Raw genomic sequence first — 22470 nt, forward strand, 5'->3', positions numbered from 1 at the left:
AGTCAGTTTGGTCATGAAAAATTTTCGAAATGCCGAATATAAATTATTTACCCGAAAGAGCGCTGCGATCAACTGTTTTTGAAGTAAATATATAACAGACGGGATTAGTCATGACTTGACGGTAAAATGCCAAGAGATAGTATATTTTATTTTATGTTCTATTTCTTGGGTTCACAGTGGGAATACAATGCTGAAGAAAAGGCAAAAAACGATAGCTTAGATCAGCCATGAAAGTCGTTGTAATTTTGTTACGTTATTGCGCATCGAAGAACCTTTGCAAGCTGGTCTTTTCTATCGCATTTATAAACACCTCAACTAGACAAACCTATCAGCTTATATGCACAAAAAGAAGCGCGTTGGAAGAAAAAAAATGCACCAGAACAGCTGTTGACCACTGCGCTGGCTATACGTAATCGTCGCGAATTTGTGGTCGTCATTTCTAGGGATTCATCGGTAGTTTACTTCTAGACATCGAACTACCAGACTGGTTCAGTGTCAGTGCGGTTGTCGAACGGTTATGAACACATGCGGTATCGTTGCTGCGATTCATGCAACCAAGAAGCGAAGGATCATTTGGTGAAAAAGCACCAAATTATAAAACAATTAGTACAATTAAGATTGTCGAATCTTAATCGGACATCCAAATTTCGCAGTTAGGTAGGGTCGAGCTAAGTGCGTCTCCCCATCATAATGAAACGCGCGTGCATGAAGCAGTTGCCACTGGAAAGGTTGGGTTTCGGATTCCTACTCATATTCCTGGTGGCAGCGAAAGTCGACGGGCTGCCGAGAATCTTTCGAAGTAACGAAATATGTGGAGTTTATAACGGACATCGAGTGTATCTTGAACTCGGAGATAGAGGACAACTGCAGGCGAGCAATGTGACCGTATTGCAAGTAAGCATCGACGTATCATCTGGCTGTATATTTGCTTGCGTCATCCAAGTTTAACCATACCAATTATAAAGAAGGATAATACCTGATGAATAGAGGCGAAGTTTACCTCGCGGGAAAGCTAATTGGATTATTTTCTACGTGTTAGAAATGAATGACTATAGGACTACTTACGTAAACAACACACGGCGCAGGCAAGAGAATTAAGACGGCAGTGGGTGATATCATAATTGTTTGTTTCATATTGTTATGGAACGACCGAAAAAAATGAACGAAACGTTCCAAGGTAGTTTGAAATTCAGGATAGCGCCACCGCAGACTAGTAAACGAATAAGAATAATGTTGCTGTCTACTGAAACGGTTTCATTTTAGTTTGGTCTATTTTAGTTTGGTCAATTAGAACAATCGTATAATATCGGCTTCCACTACTTATTTCTTTTCATGATGAGCGAAAAAAACTTGTTTGAATTGTTAAAATCTTTGGGATTGTGTCTAGTCAAACTGGCTCGTAATAATCAAGTCAATTTACGTTGGGTTTCTGATCACTGCGTAGGTAATGAAAATAAGAGAGCCGATAGATAAACTGCAAAGACTTGGAGCGTCTCGTTAGTTCATGGGATGAGAGCCCTTCCTGTAGCTTATCCGCTTTTTCACTGAAAATAAAGCTGACAGCATGGTAGTCTATGACGGTGGCATTTAACTGGACAAACATTTCCATTGGTAAGCTTTGACAGCTTTCATCATACCAAACGTGACTAGCAAAATACTAAAACTTTCAAAGAAAGCATACCGTGCTGGATCGAAACCCGTACAGTATCGAAATCCGTACACCTTGGTGTTTTTCTTCAGTTTGAAGCATAATAAAAATGAAAATTCATATGATAGTTACATGTACATATCCGTTGAGCTGTTGGCCTTCTGTTAAATTAAACTATGCGCCAGTAGGCCATGAAATAAAAATATTAAAAATGAAAAATCAATCGTGTATCGGTTTCAGTTGTCATTTCGTTGTACCGTTAGAGAATTCACTAAGGAAACGTTCTTAAGATAAAAACGATTTTCAAGTGGGATATGAGTGTTTTACTCTGTGAATCTTTTTAAAATTGATGGAAAAGGTAAGTCTTTGTCATTTTCGAGCTGTATATTGTCTGGTAAATAGTGTAAATTGTATTTATTCAACAAAAACTGTGCCGTACGGATTTTGATTCTTGTTATTTGCTTGGATCGAAATCCGTACAGCGTGTGTATCACGCATATATTGTTGAACTTTCTTCTTGTTTTCAGCATATAATAGAAGAAAACAAGTATAAATATACGGCAAACAATTTCGAACGAGCTGTGACTGAGGTGCGCAAGAAAAAGTCGTACCGGGAAGCTTCGAGAGGTTCCGGCGTTCCGGTTACTACGAAACGCTACGAAAATTGCACTATTTCAGCTGATATATAAAATTAGAAACTTTAGGAACCAATTGATCCTCAAAATATATTTATTCGTTAATTTAAAGATAAATTATAAATAAAAGATGTTCATTTTTGTACTTCTATAACGATCCGGATTTTGATTTATTGTTGTATGGACTTTGATCCAGTCTATATCGCGTGTGTGCAGATTTCGATTCAAGGGTTTTGATTCAGACAAAAAACTGTGTGCGGATTTCGATCCAAAACATGTTCTTTTTCAACATGATTTTTTCAAGTTTCGCAGTGATTTCAATCATTTTACTTGAAAATAGTGATAAAATATAAGTAGACCTACATGTAAACATGTCAGTTCAAAGCAATATTAATTTCTTGATTTTATTGACCGTCGAAGATTATCATGTGCTTAGGTGTACGGATTTCGATCCAACACGGTATATGTATACTGGTTTAGAGGCGGCACGTTGGCCGAGCCGTTATCACTTTTAAAATAACTGTGAAAGCTAACGGGACTGGTGATACGCTAGTAAATAAAACGCGAGGTGTACTCTTCGACAGTCAACTATAAACTCATTTATTCTCTGCATCAGAACACTGAGCCAGCCAGTTGTTCAGACAGGGTTGTATTCTAGGGTGGTCACCACAGTTCTCCCCCCTTTAGTTTAAACAATATTTTTCTGAAAATGGCCAAACTTCACTGCCATATAGGTATTCATTTTTTTTTTGAATGCGGTTAAACATGACTGCCGCTTTAACTTTTTTTTTCAGATAGTGGCGAAACAATACTGCCACAAATTCAAACTTATGTTTGTTTTCATATATAAAATCGACATCCATTTTAGGACGCTTTGGTCTACTAGAGCGACGCAAACTTTCTGGATGACAACTCGAACTTGACGGTTGATTCGATTGTGACCACTGTCGCGTAGATGGGCCCTCTTGGGAATCAACTTCCTCAGGCGGTAAACACGCCGATGTGCCGCCATCTTCCGAATCACAAACCATTGGATGATCGTCAGATGTGCCTCGGTAGATATACGAATCTGCTGCGAAACCAAGGAATCCGCCAGCATCGTCGTCAACGCTTTCATCGTTATCGTCATCGCGCGCTCTTTTCCGGTTAACACTCCTTCCTTCCTCCCTCGCAAAAATCAAACCGTGACGATTTCTGCGAGCTCCAACCAGCTTCAGCTGATTGCGGTGCGCCAGATACACCCGACCTCCGACGGAAACCTGAAAAGTTGTTAAGGAAACACGTTTTAAAAATTTTGCTTCAAGCCATCGTCGAATGTCAGTAGGTTTGAAATTTTGAAAGGATACTAGATCTCCTGGGCGCAACTTGTCAATCCAGTCAGGTTTATGATAATCTTTGGTATTATATCTATACACAGATTTATCCACATTATCACGCTTCGTCAGATGATTCCTAAAACTATTCCTAGGATGGATTAAATCCAACAGCGTTTTGGGTTTATAGCTAAACAGTCTCTCTGAAGGAAAAGAACTACTACCTTCTAAACATGTATTCCTGTAACCAAACAAAAAATATGACACCAGATCTACTGTGTTCAAACTAGCCATCTCCGGATCCAACAAAAACTTTTTCAAACCTTCTTTTACCACTCTTACCATACGTTCTGCTTGTCCGTTACTCGAGGGGTTATACGGAGGACTTTTCATAACCTTGATACTGTGTTTCTGAAAAAAGTCAACAAGTTCTTTAGAATTAAACGGCGGTCCTCCGTCCGTAACAACTACGTCCGGCAACCCAAATCTAGCAAAAACGCTGATAAATTTCGACTTCACACTCCTGGCATCTGTACTAAACTTCATGTACTCAACTTCAAGCCATTTTGAAAAACTGTCGACAATGACCAGGAAAACTTTTTTGTCGAAATAAAAGAAGTCCGCATGAATGCGGGTAAACGGTTTTGTTGTAGGGATCCAGTTAGAATGTGGTACCTGCTTTGGAACAACATTCATTTGACAACACACAGAACAAGTTTTAACAAAATTTTCAATGTCAATACTCATGCCATGCCAATAAACTGTTCTTCTGGCCATCTGCTTTATTTTGGTTATTCCTGAGTGATTTTTATGTAGTAAACGCAGGATTTTCTTTTGCAAACTATCAGGAATAACGACACGGTCTTGGTATAGCAAACAACCCTCTACTACTTCCAAGTCTTGGTGTTGTGCGTATACATTTAAAAAACTTCGATCTAACTTCTGTGGCCAACCATGCTTCATGTAGTAAACATTTTTTTGCAAAAACGGATCTTTTTGTGATTCACTCGCAATCAAAGCATGGTCTAACGGAAACTCATTGGAAACATTCAAACTCTTTATGTATTCCTTTTGCAGACTTAACGGAACATTTTCAGGAAGAGGAAATCGTGAGCAAAAATCTGCGTTGCCCATCTTTGTTGACGGCCTGTAAACAATGTCAAAATCGTAAATACTCAGTTCCATTACATATCTCTGCAGACGCGTCACAAACAACGTATTTTTTCCTTCCTTCCCGAAAATTCCAATCAATGGCTTATGATCAGTATACACAGTAAACTTTTTGCCAAAAAGAAACTTATGAAACTTTTTGATGGTGCTAACAACTGCCAACGCTTCTAAGTGCAAAATTGGGTAGGATTTTTGTGCATTTGTTAAACTGAAAGAAACAAAACTAATAGGTCTTTCCTCATTCTTGATTTGATGTGCGATTACGCCGCCTAACCCATAACTACATGCATCTGTTACAACGACAACAGGTTTCCTCGGATCATAAAACTCTAACAGCTTTGAACTCAGCAACGCCTATTCCGATTCCGCTTCGTGCGGAACGAAAAACACAAGCAAGAATACAATTTGTTTCGGCGGTGCGATGAAGCAGACAAAAAAATGCCGCCGATGATTAGTGTTAGTGCTGAATCAAACAGAACTTACATGCAAAACTTTAATATGCTGCTGTTTGATTATGGTAGTGCAGCATAAACTTTGGCAAAATCAAAAATGGCTCTTTTGCCTATCCGATCACGGTAAAAAACAAAATGAAGCGCAATTCCTCCTGCGTGCTAAACAGTCGAAAAAGGCTTACAATCGCACTTTAAACATGCAGTTAAAACAAGATAAACTGTGCAAAAACTTACGTGGTCGTTGACGCAAACCTGTTTGATTAAAATCAAAAAACTTGTTAAAAGTAAAACAAACCTGATTTACCAGAATAAACTTTTTTTTTTTAAAATGATTTTTATTACTTTGCGGAAAAACACTACTACCGCTTTTCAACACTAGCTCTCCGCAAACACTTGGCGGGGCAAAACTTTTTTATTTTTCTGTCGCTTTTCACTCCAGCGGGAAACAAAATTTCGGCAAACTGAACGCCGCGAAACCACTTCACCAGCAAACTTAACGCCGGAAAAAAACTGTTCGTAGGCTACGGAAACACTGTCGCAAAACCAAAGAAACCGTTCGTACACACGCGAATTTCTAAGAAAGAATGCAAATGGGACTGACTTGCTATGCGCGGCAGAGTACCGATCATAATTTCCAATAGCAGATCATGCATTAACAATTCGGGCAAATACTATTTTCGTACTAAATTGACGCAAACAAATACAGGTCGGACTCGATTATCCGGAAACTCGATTATCCGGAATTTTTGACTCAATTATCCGGAATTTTATGTTTTTGGTGTCCGTTTTCAATTTTTATTCCGAAATTTTGCCTTCACTATCCCTTTTGACATATTTGTTACCATTTAAGTCACTTCCGGCATGGTTGGGACATGTTCGAACTAAGTGAAAATAATCAATGTCCAAATAATTTTTTTGCTTCTCAAGATTTTACCCCTCTTCGCTTCAGAAATAACTTCTGGTTACGCAACTGCATCATACAAGTAAAATAAAGAAATAAAAATATTTATTTTATGTTCGTTAATAGCAAAATTTCAGTATTTTTTGTGTGATTCGATTATCCAGAAAACTCGATTATCCGAAATGAAAAAGTTTTTGATGTTCCGGATAATCGAGTCCGACCTGTACCTAAACAATTGGCAACATAATGATTAAACGTGGAAGGGCATTTATTAAATGGTAGGTTTGGACATAAAAATATAATCTGATAAACGATAGAACAAAATGACGGTGTTATTAACAATTTCGAGCAGCGGATTGTCGCTGAAAAAATATTTTCACAATTTGAAGGTTTTACCGCATTGTATCGTTAGAAGGAGACAAAAAATAAATGTCAACACCAATGCACTTTTCGTGTTCCTTATGGGTCCTAAAACAACCGTAGAAATTTTAGGATCGACCGGTGGAACCATATTTTTGAACCAGGTTTTCCATAAGATTTTATATAGGAAAATCAACTTGTTCTAAACTTGTTCTCCAGAGATGTTCGGTTGATTCTGAAAAATATATTGATAGTGCTTTTGGGCAAAATTGTTTCTCATCACAGTGAGTTTGCAACAGCAGCATCTGGAGACCGGATTTTTTCCTAGGAAAATTTCTTACAAATATCGTGTACCAATATGTTTTAGAGAGTCAACTGGACATCTCTGGAAAACAAATTTTAAAAAAGTTGATTTTTCCATATAAAACTCTATGAAAATTTGAAAAAATCTGGCACAAAAATAGGCTTTCACCGATTAATCTGAATCTTGTTACAGGACCAGTAAGGAACACGAAAAGTGCATTCGAGCGAGAAAATGACACCATTATTTTTTCCATATGACCGTGTCCCAGTCTAATAATCATACCCTTCATTATAAATCTATTCAAAAATAATTATAAAAATCAATTATTTATTCAGTAATGCTTTATTTTTTATCCTTTTTTTTGTAATTAATCCGTTAAATAAATAGAAACCACTCTTTATGAAAGTGATGAAATAGTTGAGCCTAAATAGCTTAAGCAGTTTTTTTTTCGCAATCTTGGACGTCAATCCATCAATATCGCTGTTAATAAGTCCACCAATTAGTTTCCGGTTTTCGAACTAACAATATTTTTGTCATGTTCCTATTCAAAATATTACTTTCCAAGGTCACTTTTTCACCAAAAAAATAGCAACATGGTGGTATCCGAGATATCACCGCATGGTAGACGTGGGACTAAGTAAATTACTAATTACTCTACTATGTAATTACTCAAATTTTTCAGTTATATTTCGTGAGGCGCCCTAATTCTGCGCAGCTCTTAATTCTGCGCACTTCGTTTAAAAATGTCGATACCGTTTAGTAAAAAAAGGAAACATAAGCAGAAAGTTGACAGTTAATATATAAGAAATCACTTCCAAACATCAGTTTTGAAAATCTGCTTTCATTTGTTTTATTTTTTTTAACATTTCAATACGAAGTGCGCAGAATTAGGGCACTTTACACATGATGCATTTATGCGATAGCTGAATGAAATTAGCTAATCGGTCTTCTTTCAAGGCTATTACATTTATTTAGAAGAGCATAATGAATGGTTTATATTATACTGCAACTTTGATTAGAAGCCGCTGCAAATGTGCAGTAGTGTGGTATTCATACTCATGTCTGCCACCAGTTCATGTCAGCACGATCAAAACTTTTCCCCCAGTCGCTCATCGGCAATATGCAACACGCACACTCTTAATATATGTGCTTCTATCTGACACGAGAACAAATTGTTCCAAGATTGTTTCAAACACGGCACGATATGTGTTAAATTGTTGTGTTTATGGTAACTTGTTCGGTCTGGTTTCGCTGACAACCAACATAAAAAAAAGATTTATTTTTCGTACATTAGAGTTGCGAAACTGGGAAATATTGTGAGAACTTGAGCCAGAACCAACTTAAAAATAGTTCTAAAATAGGCATCAGATACAGAAATCGAGCTCGTGATTGGATAGCCGCTGCTTTTATAATTGATTTTTAGTTATTTTGCAATTAGAATGATTTTGATTTGCAATTAGAAAGAAAAGTCAATTACTTTACAATTATTATATTTGTGCTCAAGATCTGCAATCATAACTGTACATGGCAAGTACAATTCTACAATATACCATTCTGTTCTCAGTTTAAAAATCGAGCTGGTGATTGATTGAATACTGCGAAACTAAACCAAAATGATGAAATGTTTTCCATGATTTAGCATCATAAAGGAAAGGGAGAGCTCCGTACCCGACCCGAGCCTGAAATTGTGGAACATGAACCCGATGCGTACCCGAAAGTTTTTTTGGGTCGAAGTTTTATACCAATTTGAGCCTAAAGCAAAGTTTTGAACCTCGAACGGCATCAAAATATAACATATGAATAATATTAGACGTCATTATCACATTATTATGCATTAATAAGATGGTCTGTGTGATGTCCACGGTCTATGTAAAATTTTTAGAAATAATATGGGCAGTTGTCCACGGCGGGGGAGGGGGGTCAAAATCATTAAAAATCTGTCCTCGTGGAATGTGGATGGCCTCATGGTCGGATTTGGAGTTTTCAAACCTATCCCCGCTCCGAATACGTTTTTTTCTTTGTTCAAACCCGAGCTTCAATATTTTTTTCACCAAACCCGAGATCCGATCAGTACCCGACATTTTTGAAAATTTTCGAACCCGAACCTGGCGGGCGTCTATTTCCTAGCTGAAATGTTTTTCATAAAGAACGATTTCTTTTACGTAGAACTACTTTTCTCAGGAAGTTCAGTTACATAGGGATAGTTCTTTGGCCTATATAAGAGCCTGCTTCTGCTCAAACTAATTAGTTTGCTGGTTACACCATTTCTTCACACAACAAACAGCCTTAAGTAGTAAATTTATATTATGAGCATTTTTAAAGCAGTAGGCACTGCCGAGTAGTCCTTGAGAAGTTGATAAGCGCGCATGGGGAAGGCGTAAAGACGTTTTTCAATAAAATATTCGTTGCTCGTTAACATTTGTCTGAGTTTGTCGTTGCCTGTCCGAGCAATCCTAGAGGTGATGGGCAACTTAAAGGAACACCCGCAGCTGACCGAACCGAATATCGAAAATTGGTGTTTAAGGTGAGTTAAGCTTCATTTGAATGCAGTTGAAGCTTCATCCATGCTGGCAGAACCAGCTTGGCGGCAAACGATGCTCTCACGAGGTGGAATCACACTGACAGAAAGGCCAAGTCAATTCTCGTTGGATTCACAACGGATAAAATCTTTAAATTTGTCTGGCAGTAGCAAACGGCACCTGAAATGTGGAGTGCTCTGAAATAAAATTATTTTGAAAAAATCCAGTGAATATAGTTGAACGTTGCTTAGGAAGCAGTTACGTATCACGATTACGGAAGAAGGAAGGAATCTCCATGGTCAAACAGCGGCTGTTGACGGAAAACCGAAAAAGGGCTGACCGCAAGGATGATTTGAGTGGTCGTCGGAGGTACGAAGAAGTGAGCACATGCAGAAGAACTGTCGTTCTAAGAAACCAGAAGGAAATGTTATAGCGGCAGTCGATAAGAAGGCAGCAGACCAGAAAAAATCCGATACTGGGAAGATCCAGTTCTACCTAGACAAGGGATGCAGTGATCATTTGGTGAAGGCTGCATGTCATCTGTGGTCAATGCGAAAAATGAAAGATGCTCTCATTATAGATGTGGTCAAGAATGCCGTGACTCTGGTCGAAAAGTATGATGGAGTAATTCATCGTATGTCTAAAAAAAAGGAGTATCTTCGGGAAACTTGTTCTTGGCCAAGAAGCTCTTGCAATTCAACATGGTATTGAAGTACTATTCACTGCTCGCGATGGCCAAGACTGAGCGGAGTTCAAGAGGGACGGTAAACTGATTGGTGTAGTGAACCTACGAGGGGATAAAAAAGTTGTGGCATCATCGTATGGGTCATGCAAGCCAACAAGCACTACACAACCTCGCGAAACACGGATCCATGGTTTTGGAAAGAAGCTGGGGTGGCATTGTGCAGCTCGTTTCGAACGATTTTCGAGTACATAACATACCGCCAGTTTTGCTTTAAACTCAGAAGAAGCTGTCATTTGTCCTACGGCTGATCTGACCCGCAGAATCGAAAAAAATACGAAAAACGAAACATAACGTCCACCAGCGATAATTCAGTTTTGTTCGAGTTACTCGAAACGAAACGCGCAATGTCACCCCTGGATTCGATTGGATTCCGCGACTCATGTGTTATGGTAAAGCAGTGACGGGAGCCGTTTGAGAGTGTTATAGAATGCACATCGTTGTAATCTATACCATCAAGCACAAGTCACAGGTGTTCCGATGTTCCACGGACTATGAAGCCATAGCTATAGCTCAGTGCACATAAACGTCTCACCGTGGACCAAGGCCACGGATATTTTTCAAATGAGCAATTCAACTACAACAAGAATCAAGGAACCCCACAGCAAAACGGGGTAGCTGAAAGCTTCAATCAGATGCTGTTTGAAAAGCTAAAATCTATTCTGCCCAATTCAAAAGGTGCGAAGATGTTGTGGTCGGAGGTGGCTCCGACGGAAATGCACCTCCTAAACGGTTGCCCTTTAGTGACTTTATCTGGAACGTAACCCTTACAGAGAAGTGGACGAATGCTAAACCAACCCTTGACAGGATACGGATTTTCGAGTGTAATGCAATGTATCCCGAACCAGCAGAGAAACGAAATTAGACCCCAAAAGCCAATAAAGGGTGATGCTTGGCTACGCTCCGAATGGATTCCAGCTTTGGGACATTTTGACGAGCAAAATAGTTATTGCAAGAAACGACAAATTCAACGGAGATTGTTTCCCTGGAACTGAGGCGGACCCAGTGGTTCACAAATCAGAAAGTAATTTGGCTAGCCGGTTTTCTGCATGGCATTGCAACCAATGATGATCTATAAGCACAACCGTAGTTACCTAGGGATGCCCCAAAACCTGACATCAAACACCATGCGAGACCACATCGCAGATGAATGCATACGAGTGGAACCTATCTAACCGACAAACAGCTGGCGGGCATCTTCACGAAGGCGCTGGACGTTGGATGATTCAAGGACCTACGACGAACAGTTGGGCGGGCTCAATAATCAAAAGAGGTGGCGTAGTAGGCACTGCCAAGCTTTCAGTCAAGGTGCCGCCACACGGACGCTGTTTCCCTTAGTTTCTAAGTCATAGTTGATTGTAAAAAGCATCTTTTCATCATAACGCGGGATTGTACTGTCAAAAGCTATAATATAGAGACCCTGAACTACTCCGGCATGCCCGAATAGTTCATAGGCTACTATTCAGTGATGAAAAAATGCTTTTTACAATCAACTTAGAAACTAAGGGAATTAGCGTCTGTGTGGCGGCACCTTTATGATTCGAGTTTTATTTTTTTAAATTTTCCGCCCACTCATTTGGCGCCCTTCGACGATTGACGAGCAGGCAACCGCCTGCTTTGCCGTCGCGTTAATCCGCCCCTGGGTGAATGTTGCATTAAATCAGGGCTGTCCAACGTACGGCCCGTGGGCCACATCCGGCCCTCGACTTCTTTTCTCGCGGCCCGCAATAAGTTTTGAAACACGTTTCACATTTGACCCACGTGTTGATGTATTCGGATTGAAATTTGTTATGATAGAAAACATCTTTGTATAATTTAAACTTATTTAACGAGTAATGACATCCTGTTTTAGTGTGTTGAAATTTTCAATCCGTATCGACATTTCAAAAATGAAGAACGACTTCAAAAGAATGGAGGCAGTAAAAAAAAAGTGGTATCATGTATAGACCGTTCCGATAATTATAAAAACACTTACGATCAACCGTCATTTAAAAAAACGTGCAGTATTCAACCAAACGTTGGCTGCGTCCTGTTGTTTTCATCCAAAAGAAACAGATGCTGTCATTTTTTCTAACATTTAGTGCGAAATTTTGAAAATGCGTGGCCTTTCTCCCGAGCAAAGAAATCAAATTGTGCAGAAATGGGGCACCGTGAGTGGTCTTTCTATAAGAAAATTAGCCAGAGAAGAAGGTATAAGCACAGACTAACAGACGTAACACTGGAACCTAGCACTATCGCCACAAAAAACGATCATTTCAAATTTCCAATCGAATAACAGTCATCACGCGATAATGCCGTCTGGGGCGCTGTCATGCAGTCTCATACATATTTTGTGGTTCCCCATTTGACACATGCAGTAACGCTGGCGCTGATGTCCAAAGACATGACGCAGCGCGAAAATGACAGCAGATGGTGCTAGTGTTACCAACGTAAAGTACTGGAATCATGCGAACGATGATTTTTTTTTTGAAAATTTGTTCGAAGTGTTATGTCTGTTAGTCTGTGGTATAAGTGTCGGAGCAGTTCAAACCGCATTGCGGAAGTATTATGAAGAGTGCACATTTACTGATGCCCCAAGACGTGGTAGAAAACCCGGGCCTGTTGATCCCACAATGGACAAAAAGGTTAAGGAATACTACAAGCGGCATCCTTCAGTATCAGCACGAGATGTGGCGAGAAAGCTTGGAACCTCGGCGAGTAACGTTATGCGTGCCAAGGGAAGGATGGGTCTGCAGACCCGTCGGAAGCAGAAGCAGCCAAAACGAAATCCAAAACAAGCTGAATCTGTGAAACCGAGAGCTCGGAAGCTTTATGACAAACTTCTGACCAAAAAAATGGGGTGTGTCATCATGGATGACGAAACCTACATAAAACTGGACTTTAAGACTCTGACAGGACCGCAATTTTATACATCACCGAAGGGAAAGGATGTCCTTGGACCAGTGAAAGCCATTAACACCGAAAAATTCGGCAAGAAGGTAATGGTTTGGCAGGCCATTTGTGAATGTGGGAAAATATCACGTCCATTCATTACGAATGACACAATGAATGATAAAATTTACGTGAAAGAGTGTTTGCAGAAAAGGTTGTAACCCATGGTTAAGCAGCATAACAATCCTCCAATCTTTTGGCCCGATCTTGCTTCCTGCCATTACTCTAAGGATGCACTAGGGTGATATAAAACAAACAATGTCACATGTGTCCCGAAGGAGATGAATCCTCCAAACTGCCCTGAAGATCGCCCTATTGAAACTTTTTGGGCTTTGACCAAGGCAAAGCTGATGAAGTATGTCAAACCAGCGGACAATGTTGAAAAATTTAAAAAAGATTGGCTTAAAGTGGTAAAAATGGTCGGAAACACACTGTGCAAAAGCTTATGAGTAGTGTTAAGAGAAAAGTTAGAGAACTCGCGTATCCTACGAAAAATAATCCCAACTTGAATGGAAACTGGAAAGAAAACACTTATTGTCTATATTTCAGAATAAAATGACCCGAAAAATCCTGTATATTTTTGTTTTATTCAAGAAAGAAGATATATTTTTAATTTTCGGAACAGTCTATATGCGGATTTCGGTATCAGATTCTGATATCAATATGACACGTGTTCTGGAGAAAAAGCCAATAGTTTCAAGTTTCTCATTGATTCTCCAAGCTCATGTAGTTTTAAAATCTTACAACAATTAATTTAAATCCTGTTTTACCATGAGATATATTTTTTATGGCTGTGGCTTGTAAGTTTGCTTTTATCATGGTAAGCTTCAACTGGTATCACCCTTGGCTTTTCAATCCAAAATGGACTGCTTTTAAATCAAAATCAAAGTTAACCAGCATGATATTTTAATATATATTTGTACATAATCTAAACATTAGCTGAAATTTGAAAGTTGTCAAAATTTTGGCCCGACCCGACAGCTGTTGTGGATTGTGAAATTTGACCCGCGTGTCAAAAAGGTTGGACAGGCCTGCATTAAATCTTCCAGAATGTCCATAACGGCAAGTGAGTTCCGATCGATTTTTAAATGTTCAGAAAATGTTTTCAACGTGCTGTGAAAACCATAAATGTTACAGCTTTTTGAACGTTTTTAGATTAGCGCGGATACAAACCATATTTGTTATAAAGAAAAACATTGTTGATTAACCATGTTGGATAAATAGGTAATGGACACCTCTTGCAGAGTAACGAAAGATGGATGCAGAAAAATGTGCATTTAATGTGTTTCAAAACCGTCATCTCAGAATTTAATATTTTTTTTAAAGATAGGTGCTGCTCTAATAATATCCACAACAGTTATAAAGAAGAAGTTTAGTTCTCTGTCTCAAATTGTTAAGCTACAGCCTAAATTAGTTTTTAGACGGACTTCAAAAAAATTACTATGAAGCTTTATAAACATGTTTTAAGTTCTTTTTGAAGCTTTTTAGAGGTTCAACTGAAGACCGTCTAAAGGCGGCACTGGGCACTAGAGGGTTAAATTACCTGAATACTTTTAGTTACTTTTGAAAGGTTCTACTGAGCCTTTTTTAATTATTTGTTACACTACGCTGGTTACATTGAACTTCAGTCATTCAATATTTTAAATGTAAAAACGGATATATCTAGAAACTATTTTAATGAAATAAAATTGTAAAATAAAGGTTATTTATTGCACTCTAAGGGAAAATAGCAAAACAAAAATTCGAATTGGTATCAAAGAAACCTCGAACTTTTCTTTGAATACCACTCATCATGATGTGGACTTACCGTTGGATAATCTGAGTAACAATTTTGTTCCGCCATCTCGTCATCTCTGTCTTATTCCGAGCCATCTTTCTATTTTTCTTTATAGCTCCTGTTTCAAAATGGTCCAATGTTTCCTAATTGCAATTGCAGTTGGGTAAATTTATAAACTTTTCGAAGATTTTTCACCCCGTTGTCTCGATACCACCATATAAGTTACCTGCCATATAAGTTCAAAGCTACACAAGTTCATTATAGGTTTCATGTGCGGAAGAATACGTTTTTTAGGCACTCTTGCTTATATATTTTGGAATCTTTAGTGTTGTCTGTCTCGGAAATCTGGGCCTATGTCGGCAGCTACATATATCTAGCCGGATTCCAAACTTTTCTGTGAATTTATCGTCAAAAACCAATTTCAACTTGTCAGAGTTATCATCCCGACCAGTGGTTTTATAGATTCTTTGTCAAGGAAGCTGCCCAAAATTCATCTTTACTTACGTTTCGTCTTCCATGAGGATGCATCCTTCGTACTTCTTACGAACTTCCTTGAATAACCTAGAGGCACGACTAGTGTATTGCTTACTAGCTCGAAAAAACCGGAATCTTTCCTGCAGACAGGGCTTTGATTTTTGAAATGGGCGTCCAAAATAATTTTTCGATTCGCGGTTTACATCAAACAAAACAAAAGTTTTATTATATGCAATTGCTTGATAACCGTTATATTATTTGACCAACTACAAAACCGAAAAGATTTCCGAGGAGGAAACTGGCAACAAGGCCGATTGTTTGTGCGCGTTTTCATCTCCACGTAATTTCGTCATTACAAGTGTGTTTTGTGCGAAAATAAATGGTGAAATCAACTAAAATTACTAATGTTGGTGTTCCAAATAACAGAAATATCGGAATATGTAGCCTTAGGAGAATTTCGTGCGAGATAAGTGATATTATTTATTTAGATTTTTTTTTTTGTTCGAGTTGTTTGCGTTGGCATACTATATGCTCATCTGCAATTGTGTTTTGACATGTAGGCGGCGTTGTATTTTTTTGCTTTGACTCCACACCCAGGTCCCTAACTCACGACCTGTTTATTAACGGACCGGCGCCAACGGCTTTACTTCCTCATGCGATGGAAGGCGTGATCCCAGAGATTTTTTGCCTCGGGAAATCTCCCGGTGTCGGCTAGGATTGAATCTAGACCAGTGGGGTTGGTTGTGAGTGGATCACGCCACCTCACAACCATCGACACCTATGTCGGCGGTGGGATTCGAACCCAGGCGTCGAGCGTGGTTGGCGGAGACGTTATCAACCACACTAGGCCCCCGCTACCAGTAAAATTGCTATATAGATTCTAAAAATTCAACTGATGAAATACAAATTAAACTAAAAAGTCGGTAAATCACAATAGCTTCAGCTCTTCGTAGCTCTCAAAATTCATACCTATAATATAATCAATTATCGACCCGCAACATCTAACAGATGTATCCCAGGGTCTTCCTTTCCCTCTAAAATCTCCCATCTCACGTAACATTTATGAGGACACGTAGAGTTCTCTGCGGTTCTCTTAAGTAAATGTTGGACTAATATTCCTATTCCGTTCCCCAACAGTTGCAAGGACGTGGCCAGGGCGGTAACAATTCTCTGGAGACATCTGACCTTTGTTCAGCAACATTTGATTAGATCCCAAATTTCATTTTGCTGCTCACAAACGAGGGTAATTTGTTCTCGTAAACAGAGTATTGTTGCTGACACCACCTACGAAGTTGTGCAGCTGTTTATGCTATGCTATGCTAACTACAAAACCGAAAAGATTTCCTTTCGTTACTGATGATGATGACCTCTGCTAACAACATTAGTTATCACAAACCTTGGATTTCACGTATACTTCTGCCACACAAACAACTTGTTCGCTCAAATACCATATATATTTCCCAATTGCTAGACACATGTACCGTAAATTCCACGGAAACCTTTCGTCAGGACACTTATACCAAAGAGCGCCTCAAATAAGTCCCGTTTTTGTCGTCCGACAAATGCGTGATGCCTCTGCAACCTTGTCGGTTCTCACTGCAATACACAAAATATAGGCCGAAAGGCGTAAATAGCCTCAAGTTCACCCTACTAACCCCACGTGTGTGTGTTTTTTTACAGCAAACAAACAAAACCATTCCAACTATTTGCACCCTAGAACTGGTCACATGTCCTTCGTGTAACTTGAAAATCTCATTAAGGTAAGCGTAATGCCCGACCCCTTTCTTTCTCTCATTCGCGGTTCGAGTCTACCTTATACAATCTGTATCGATTTCTTACCGCGTGGAGGCCAACCATGAAGTAATAACACTTTCTTCTGACCTTTCCTAGTTATTCCAATTTTCCCACCAAATGCGCCATACGGAATGAGTCACCGTGTCGGTGCGATTATCTGGAGTTCTCCGAACCGCCCTTCGAGCTGGACCAGTCTGGGCGGCGCAACTGTGGCAATGACGTAATTTACCAGTCGCAAACACGGTCGGCCCTAATTAGATTCATACACTGGAATAACCACAGCCATGCGTTCACCCTGGAGTATGTAGCGGAAAGTATGTTTGTCAATATCGAAGTTGGATGCGATAATAGCGTTTTTGTTTTGTTCCATTCGCCAAATAGGAAATCGTGAATCGTTGCAGGGAATCCCGGGTCAGGTTCATAATCTAACCGGGGCGCAGTCTAAAATAATAACGACCCCTTTCTTTCCGTCCTACTACCCACGGGACTTTGGTAAAGAATATGTGCTCAGCTGTGCGATCGAGAATTGCAGAATCAACGTTATCTTCAGTGATTTCCAGCTGGCCAAAACGTCTACGATGGAATTTTATGACTGGAATGGGCAGAGATTGAGTGCAATTTCCGGGGTGAGCTTCCGGCCTCCGGTAGTGCAAAGTAGTGGCCCATCGATGATTGTTCGGTTTTTTGCCAACGGTGGGTCGGGTCTTGGTTATCGGGCGAAGGTATCGTTTTTGACGGTGGAAAATGCCGCCAATCCTGCCATGATGCCAGATACAAATTGTGGCGGCATGGTGGAAAACATTGGTGGTGCGATAACGATGATGAATATGGTTTCAAACGAGAATGATAGTAGGATTTTTGACTGCATTTGGCTGCTGAAGCCTCCGAATACGTACGCCCATCTGAAGACGCATTTGTCGCTGAAGATTAACACGCTGGAGAAGATGGGGGCACGATCATTACTGACGGTCATTCAGGGTACTACTTCGAATAGTCCAATAATGGATGTTGTGAGGACTGGTTCCTCAGCTGAGGGACGTAATTATGTCGTCCCTTTGACGTCTGGATTTTACATACACTTGAGGGGCACTTTTGGGCAAATGTCGAGGATAGCTCTGGTGTATGCGGCGTTTAGTTATCTGGGTTGGTTGAAGGTGATATTTTTGAAAAGTGGCTTATATATGTTGATACTTGTGCAAATTTCAGACTGCTACATGGGCTCGGAGTTCCTCTGCCAGAACAGAAAGTGCATTCCTGTTCAGTTGCACTGTGATGGATTTGATCATTGTGGTGACGGCAGTGATGAACCGGAAAGCTGTGAAGCCCAGTGGGAAACGGAAACGATCGATCGCCGCTGGTATTCACACACACCGAACTATTATTTTCCGAAGATTGAACGATATCCGGATCTTCGCACGGCAACCACGATCTTCATAGCGAGTTCGCTTGGTTTGATATCGTTGATTTCGGCGCTGGTAATTCTGCTGTATCGATCGGGGAATCGTGCGCGGCAGCAGCGAGAGCTGCAAAGTCATCTGCAAACCATAAGCGAGTTACTAGGTAAGTTGTTTTCTTTGAAATGGCGGTCGGTATTTATTTGGAAGGGCTTGTAGTAAATGTCATTCAAGCAGATAACAATAACACTCGAGGCTCTGAAGAGGTAGATGAACCTCCGATGTACGAAGCTCCGCCCGATTATGACGAAATAATAAAAGTGGGAATGGAGGACGACATCAAGCGGAAGCGCAGAAGGAGCTCTTCGTCTGCTTCGGGACGACGCAGCCGCATGAGACGATCGCGCAGATCGAGCGTTGTTTCCGACAGTCACAATCCCATACTGGAGGTTTGTCTGCCGCCAGAAACAGGCGCAGACCCATCGAGTAGCGGATCAATGCTGCAAGTTCCCCGTGGAAGTGAGCTTTGCCAAATGTCCGACCAAGACGAAGACGATTTGCAGGAACAGGATGTATTTATGTCCACTCGCATTCTAGGTGAGTACTTGATCCTTTGTTATCCTCACGTGGGACATAGTGTGGAATCGTTTTGACACAGAATGGCGTTTGCAGAAGCTTCAGCGTCAGGTTCGCAGATCCAGGCTTTCGGAGAGGCCGGTCCCTCGACGGGCTTTGCGCCATTCGGTAGCTCATCGAATGACCCGCCGTTGTACGATGGGTCGCAACGTAGCCGAAATGAGTAAGTATGAAAGTTTTTTCCTCAAAACCATGTTTTAACAAACATTTATTCTTCCAGCGCCATACTTCGCTCAGGCTCCAATTCGGACAGCATTTCGCGAGGCTTCACTGAGGAGGCACCTGTAATAACACTGTCTCTCAATGACTGTCCTCAAAAGACGACCGACTCTGGATCACTCCCACCGGATAACACGTCTTCTTCCAATTGCAACAGACCTCAGCACATTTGGAGTGAAAGTTCTCGCAGCTATCGACCATGGTTGGCATTCAATAACGAAGATTTGCAAACACCGAATTCCACTTCTAGTTCCAACACTGCAATGCCCCTGGATCATCCGAATCGTTATAGAGCATTTGACGCAGAAGATCTCGGCCAATTCCAGGAAATTAGTGCTTACCAATTAGCATTTGGCTCGGTTCATAATCAAGAGTTGCGGTGAGTTTTTTTTTTCGTATTTCGAGCAACCAAAACAAAATGGCTTTATAATTTTAGATCGTCTGGAAATAGTTGCAACAACCTCGAGTCCTGCTCGAGTGGTATCAGCTTCTCACAGCTTCCACCAGCGGTTCCCTGTCAGAAAGGAACGACAGCCTGCAATTCATTAAACGGATTGGACTATATCTCCCGTAACTGTCCCTGCTGTCGGGATTCATTCAATGTGCATAACAGCTCCCAGTGTAGAAATCAACCCACCGTACCACCCGTCATCTGCTCGACTTGTGGTGGGAAAATCTCATTACAGGAAAGTTCAACTTCATGCGCTGGAGATTCAACAGTGCAACCAACTTCGGAAAACGATAATAATGCGCCAAACCCGGCTGTTAGGCTGTGCAACTGTTTCCCAAAGTTTTCCTCGAAAAATAGGATCATTCGTATGGGGCTGGCCAATGCGATGGCCCCAAGGCCGCTGTCCGTCGATCAGATCGAAGATGGCTCTCGTAGAAGCGTTGCCACTCTCACCAGTGATTTTGAGGCATTCTTCAACTCCCACATTGGCATTCCAAACTGTGTTAGAAAGCAACAATTGTGATAGGCGTTCGGATATATTCGGTATCAAACGGGCGCGGCAAGTTGGAACGAATATTTCCTTATGTACTGATGATCGTTTAATAGTTCTAACAGTAATAAAAAATAGCTATCTTTTGTTTCTAACCACTAAGGTAATGTCTTCTCTCTCTCAGAGTAAATAAAGAAAATATTTTCATCTAAGGAAAAATTGTTCGATATCGTTTTCACTGGTAGGAAAAAGCCATTCATAAATTTTTCCTTGGGCTACTTTTGTTTAAGGTTTCTGCAAAGCTATTCTTTGTGCTACGGTTCTACAGTTGATTTACAGCGATTTTGATTTTATTTTCTTAACTTTTTGTTTTGTTATATAATAAGAGGAAATATTTAGGTACGAAATTTGGCTGTCAGACTGGATGGTTGTAAAAATGGTAAAGCAATGTTATAGATCTTATATTGTTCCTCAACAAAAAACGATGAAAATTGTTCAATACTGCTTGAAATATGATGTTGAGTTGTGTTGTTGATATCTAAGACTAAGAACCTAGACTTGAGAACAAATTGGATGGTCTGCATGTGAAGAAGGGTAAACAACATGGCGGGCTCAGCCTGTAAGGTAAGAGATTCTCTAAACTAGGTATACGAATTTAAACTTATTGTCACAGTATTCATCTGTTAGTCCTTCTCGGGCCCTATAAGTATAATCTAACCTCCCTTCCGTCGCAAGCAGTAACAATACTTGCGCAAATAATCTATATGCATACACTCACTTTGACTAGCATACTCGTTCAGCCGGCTGATAGATCCGGTCACCTCGAACGCACCCCGCTTGGTGTAGTGTCGCACCGTGGACTCGAACTTACCACTGCCAGGTTTGCCGTCGAATATCAGCAGGTAATCGTTGTGAGGCACCTCCGCGTTCGGGTACTTCGCCAGCTTGGCTAGCGAGATCGACTTCAGCTGCATCTTGGCACACAATTTTTTCGTTAGATTTTTCTGGTGATCCGACAAATCTTGGTTGATGGAATCGATGACGAAGTCAACTGCAGCGCGTACGATTTTAGATTCCTTGTCAATCTCCTCGAAGGCTGCACAGGTGCACCAGTGCGACGCTATGGATGTCTCCTCGCAGGATCTGTTCCAAGGCATCTCCTGGAAAAGGCTCTGGCAGTTGGCGCAACTGAGAGGTGCCGGCAGGTTGTCAATCCTCTCGGACAACTCGAGCACATGTTTTAGTGTCACGTGCAGATCGTATGGATTCGTTAACCTATTTCGGTTGATCTTCAATGCTTGTACTATTTCCGGGTGTTGTTCTTTGAACCATTCTGGTAACCAGATAAAAATAAAAGGCAGTCTTTCTTCGAGCCAACCAGTTAACAGCGACCGAACTGCGCCGAAGCGCAGCCCATGATCGCTGAAAAACACTACCATACTATTGTTCAAAATTCCTCTGTTTTCCAATTCCTCAATGTAGAACTTCATCCGTGCGTCCATGCAGGACGGATCACTGATATCATTATGGCTGAAAGTGTTGGTCCAAAACAGTCCGAAGCTTGGCTCATCCTTGTAGAACGAGGCGAAATCCAGTGCATATTGGTAGATGAAGTCAGCGTAGTTCTGATAGCCTAGACAAAACGTTAGCGAATTTTTCGTCTTCTTAGTCAAGTACTTCTCCGCGGCTAGGGCGATCGGTCTCAAATAGTAATCCGTGGGTTGCTTCACGAAGCCAAATTTATGGTAGTTGAACGTGTTGATGCTGGCCTCGTCTTCGGCATATGCCGTCACGTAGCCGCTGTCGGCGAAATAGTTCCACATGAAAGGACACGTTTCCAGCTGGCCCACCTGGCGGGGATTGCACAAACCGTACGCAAGACTGCTGTTATACCCGGTCAGAATCGCCATCAGGTTCGGGTATGTGTTGTCGTCGATCTGCGGAAGAGAGTAAACGGTTGATGAGTTGAAGAAATGGATCAGGTTTTAAATCCTACAATAATTGGAAACGAAATAGGTAAATATATTTTATTAGTAGAAAAAGGTGACCAGCAGTGACCGTCCGACGAGATGTCGCAACAAGCTGGGAGTGTCGTCCATAATTGTGAATCAGTGCCTGAAAAAAACGCCTGTTGCCATGAACCCTCCCAACACACCAAAGCTTCGTTCTATTGAAAAATACTGGATTATCGTCAAGCGGAACCTCAAGAAATTCAAGGCGTTCTGCGGCGAACAAACTGAAAGGTCCGGCCAGCATTGGC

General features: G+C 40.7%; 2 protein-coding genes across 4 annotated transcripts in view; one reads left to right on the forward strand and one right to left on the reverse strand.

Moving 5' to 3' along the window:
• The first annotated feature begins 158 nt into the window (after window positions 1–158).
• LOC129726052 (uncharacterized) lies at window positions 159–20432 on the forward strand. 2 transcript variants are annotated; one of them, XM_055682615.1, is made up of 9 exons: window positions 159–894; window positions 16907–16986; window positions 17117–17334; window positions 17402–18163; window positions 18227–18580; window positions 18634–19011; window positions 19087–19213; window positions 19271–19648; window positions 19706–20432. In XM_055682615.1, the coding sequence occupies exons 1-9, from the start codon at window positions 691–693 to the stop codon at window positions 20241–20243; spliced, it is 3039 nt and encodes a 1012-aa protein (XP_055538590.1). In that variant the 5' UTR covers window positions 159–690; the 3' UTR covers window positions 20244–20432. The 2 variants fall into 2 exon arrangements, with proteins under 2 accessions (XP_055538590.1, XP_055538591.1); XM_055682616.1 differs by having other exon boundaries at window positions 18649–19011.
• Window positions 20285–22470, reverse strand: part of LOC129726053 (uncharacterized) — a 47690-nt gene continuing 45504 nt past the window's right edge. For both annotated transcript variants that reach the window (XM_055682619.1, XM_055682617.1), the window contains exon 5: window positions 20285–22147. In XM_055682619.1, the coding sequence (XP_055538594.1) occupies window positions 20924–22147 (1224 nt within the window). In that variant the 3' untranslated portion in view covers window positions 20285–20923. The remainder of the gene's footprint in view (window positions 22148–22470) is intronic.

This window comes from Wyeomyia smithii, chromosome 2, assembly GCF_029784165.1.
Source record: "Wyeomyia smithii strain HCP4-BCI-WySm-NY-G18 chromosome 2, ASM2978416v1, whole genome shotgun sequence".
Lineage (NCBI taxonomy): Eukaryota > Metazoa > Arthropoda > Insecta > Diptera > Culicidae > Wyeomyia > Wyeomyia smithii.

Excerpts from the sequence above, each read along its gene's own strand:
- LOC129726052 (XM_055682615.1), top strand. The coding sequence starts at position 691 with ATGAAACGCGCGTGCATGAAGCAGTTGCCACTGGAAAGGTTGGGTTTC. Across the intron at positions 895-16,906 it reads GCAATGTGACCGTATTGCAA|CAAACAAACAAAACCATTCC; the intron begins GTAAGCATCGAC and ends GTTTTTTTACAG. Across the intron at positions 19,012-19,086 it reads TATGTCCACTCGCATTCTAG|AAGCTTCAGCGTCAGGTTCG; the intron begins GTGAGTACTTGA and ends TGGCGTTTGCAG.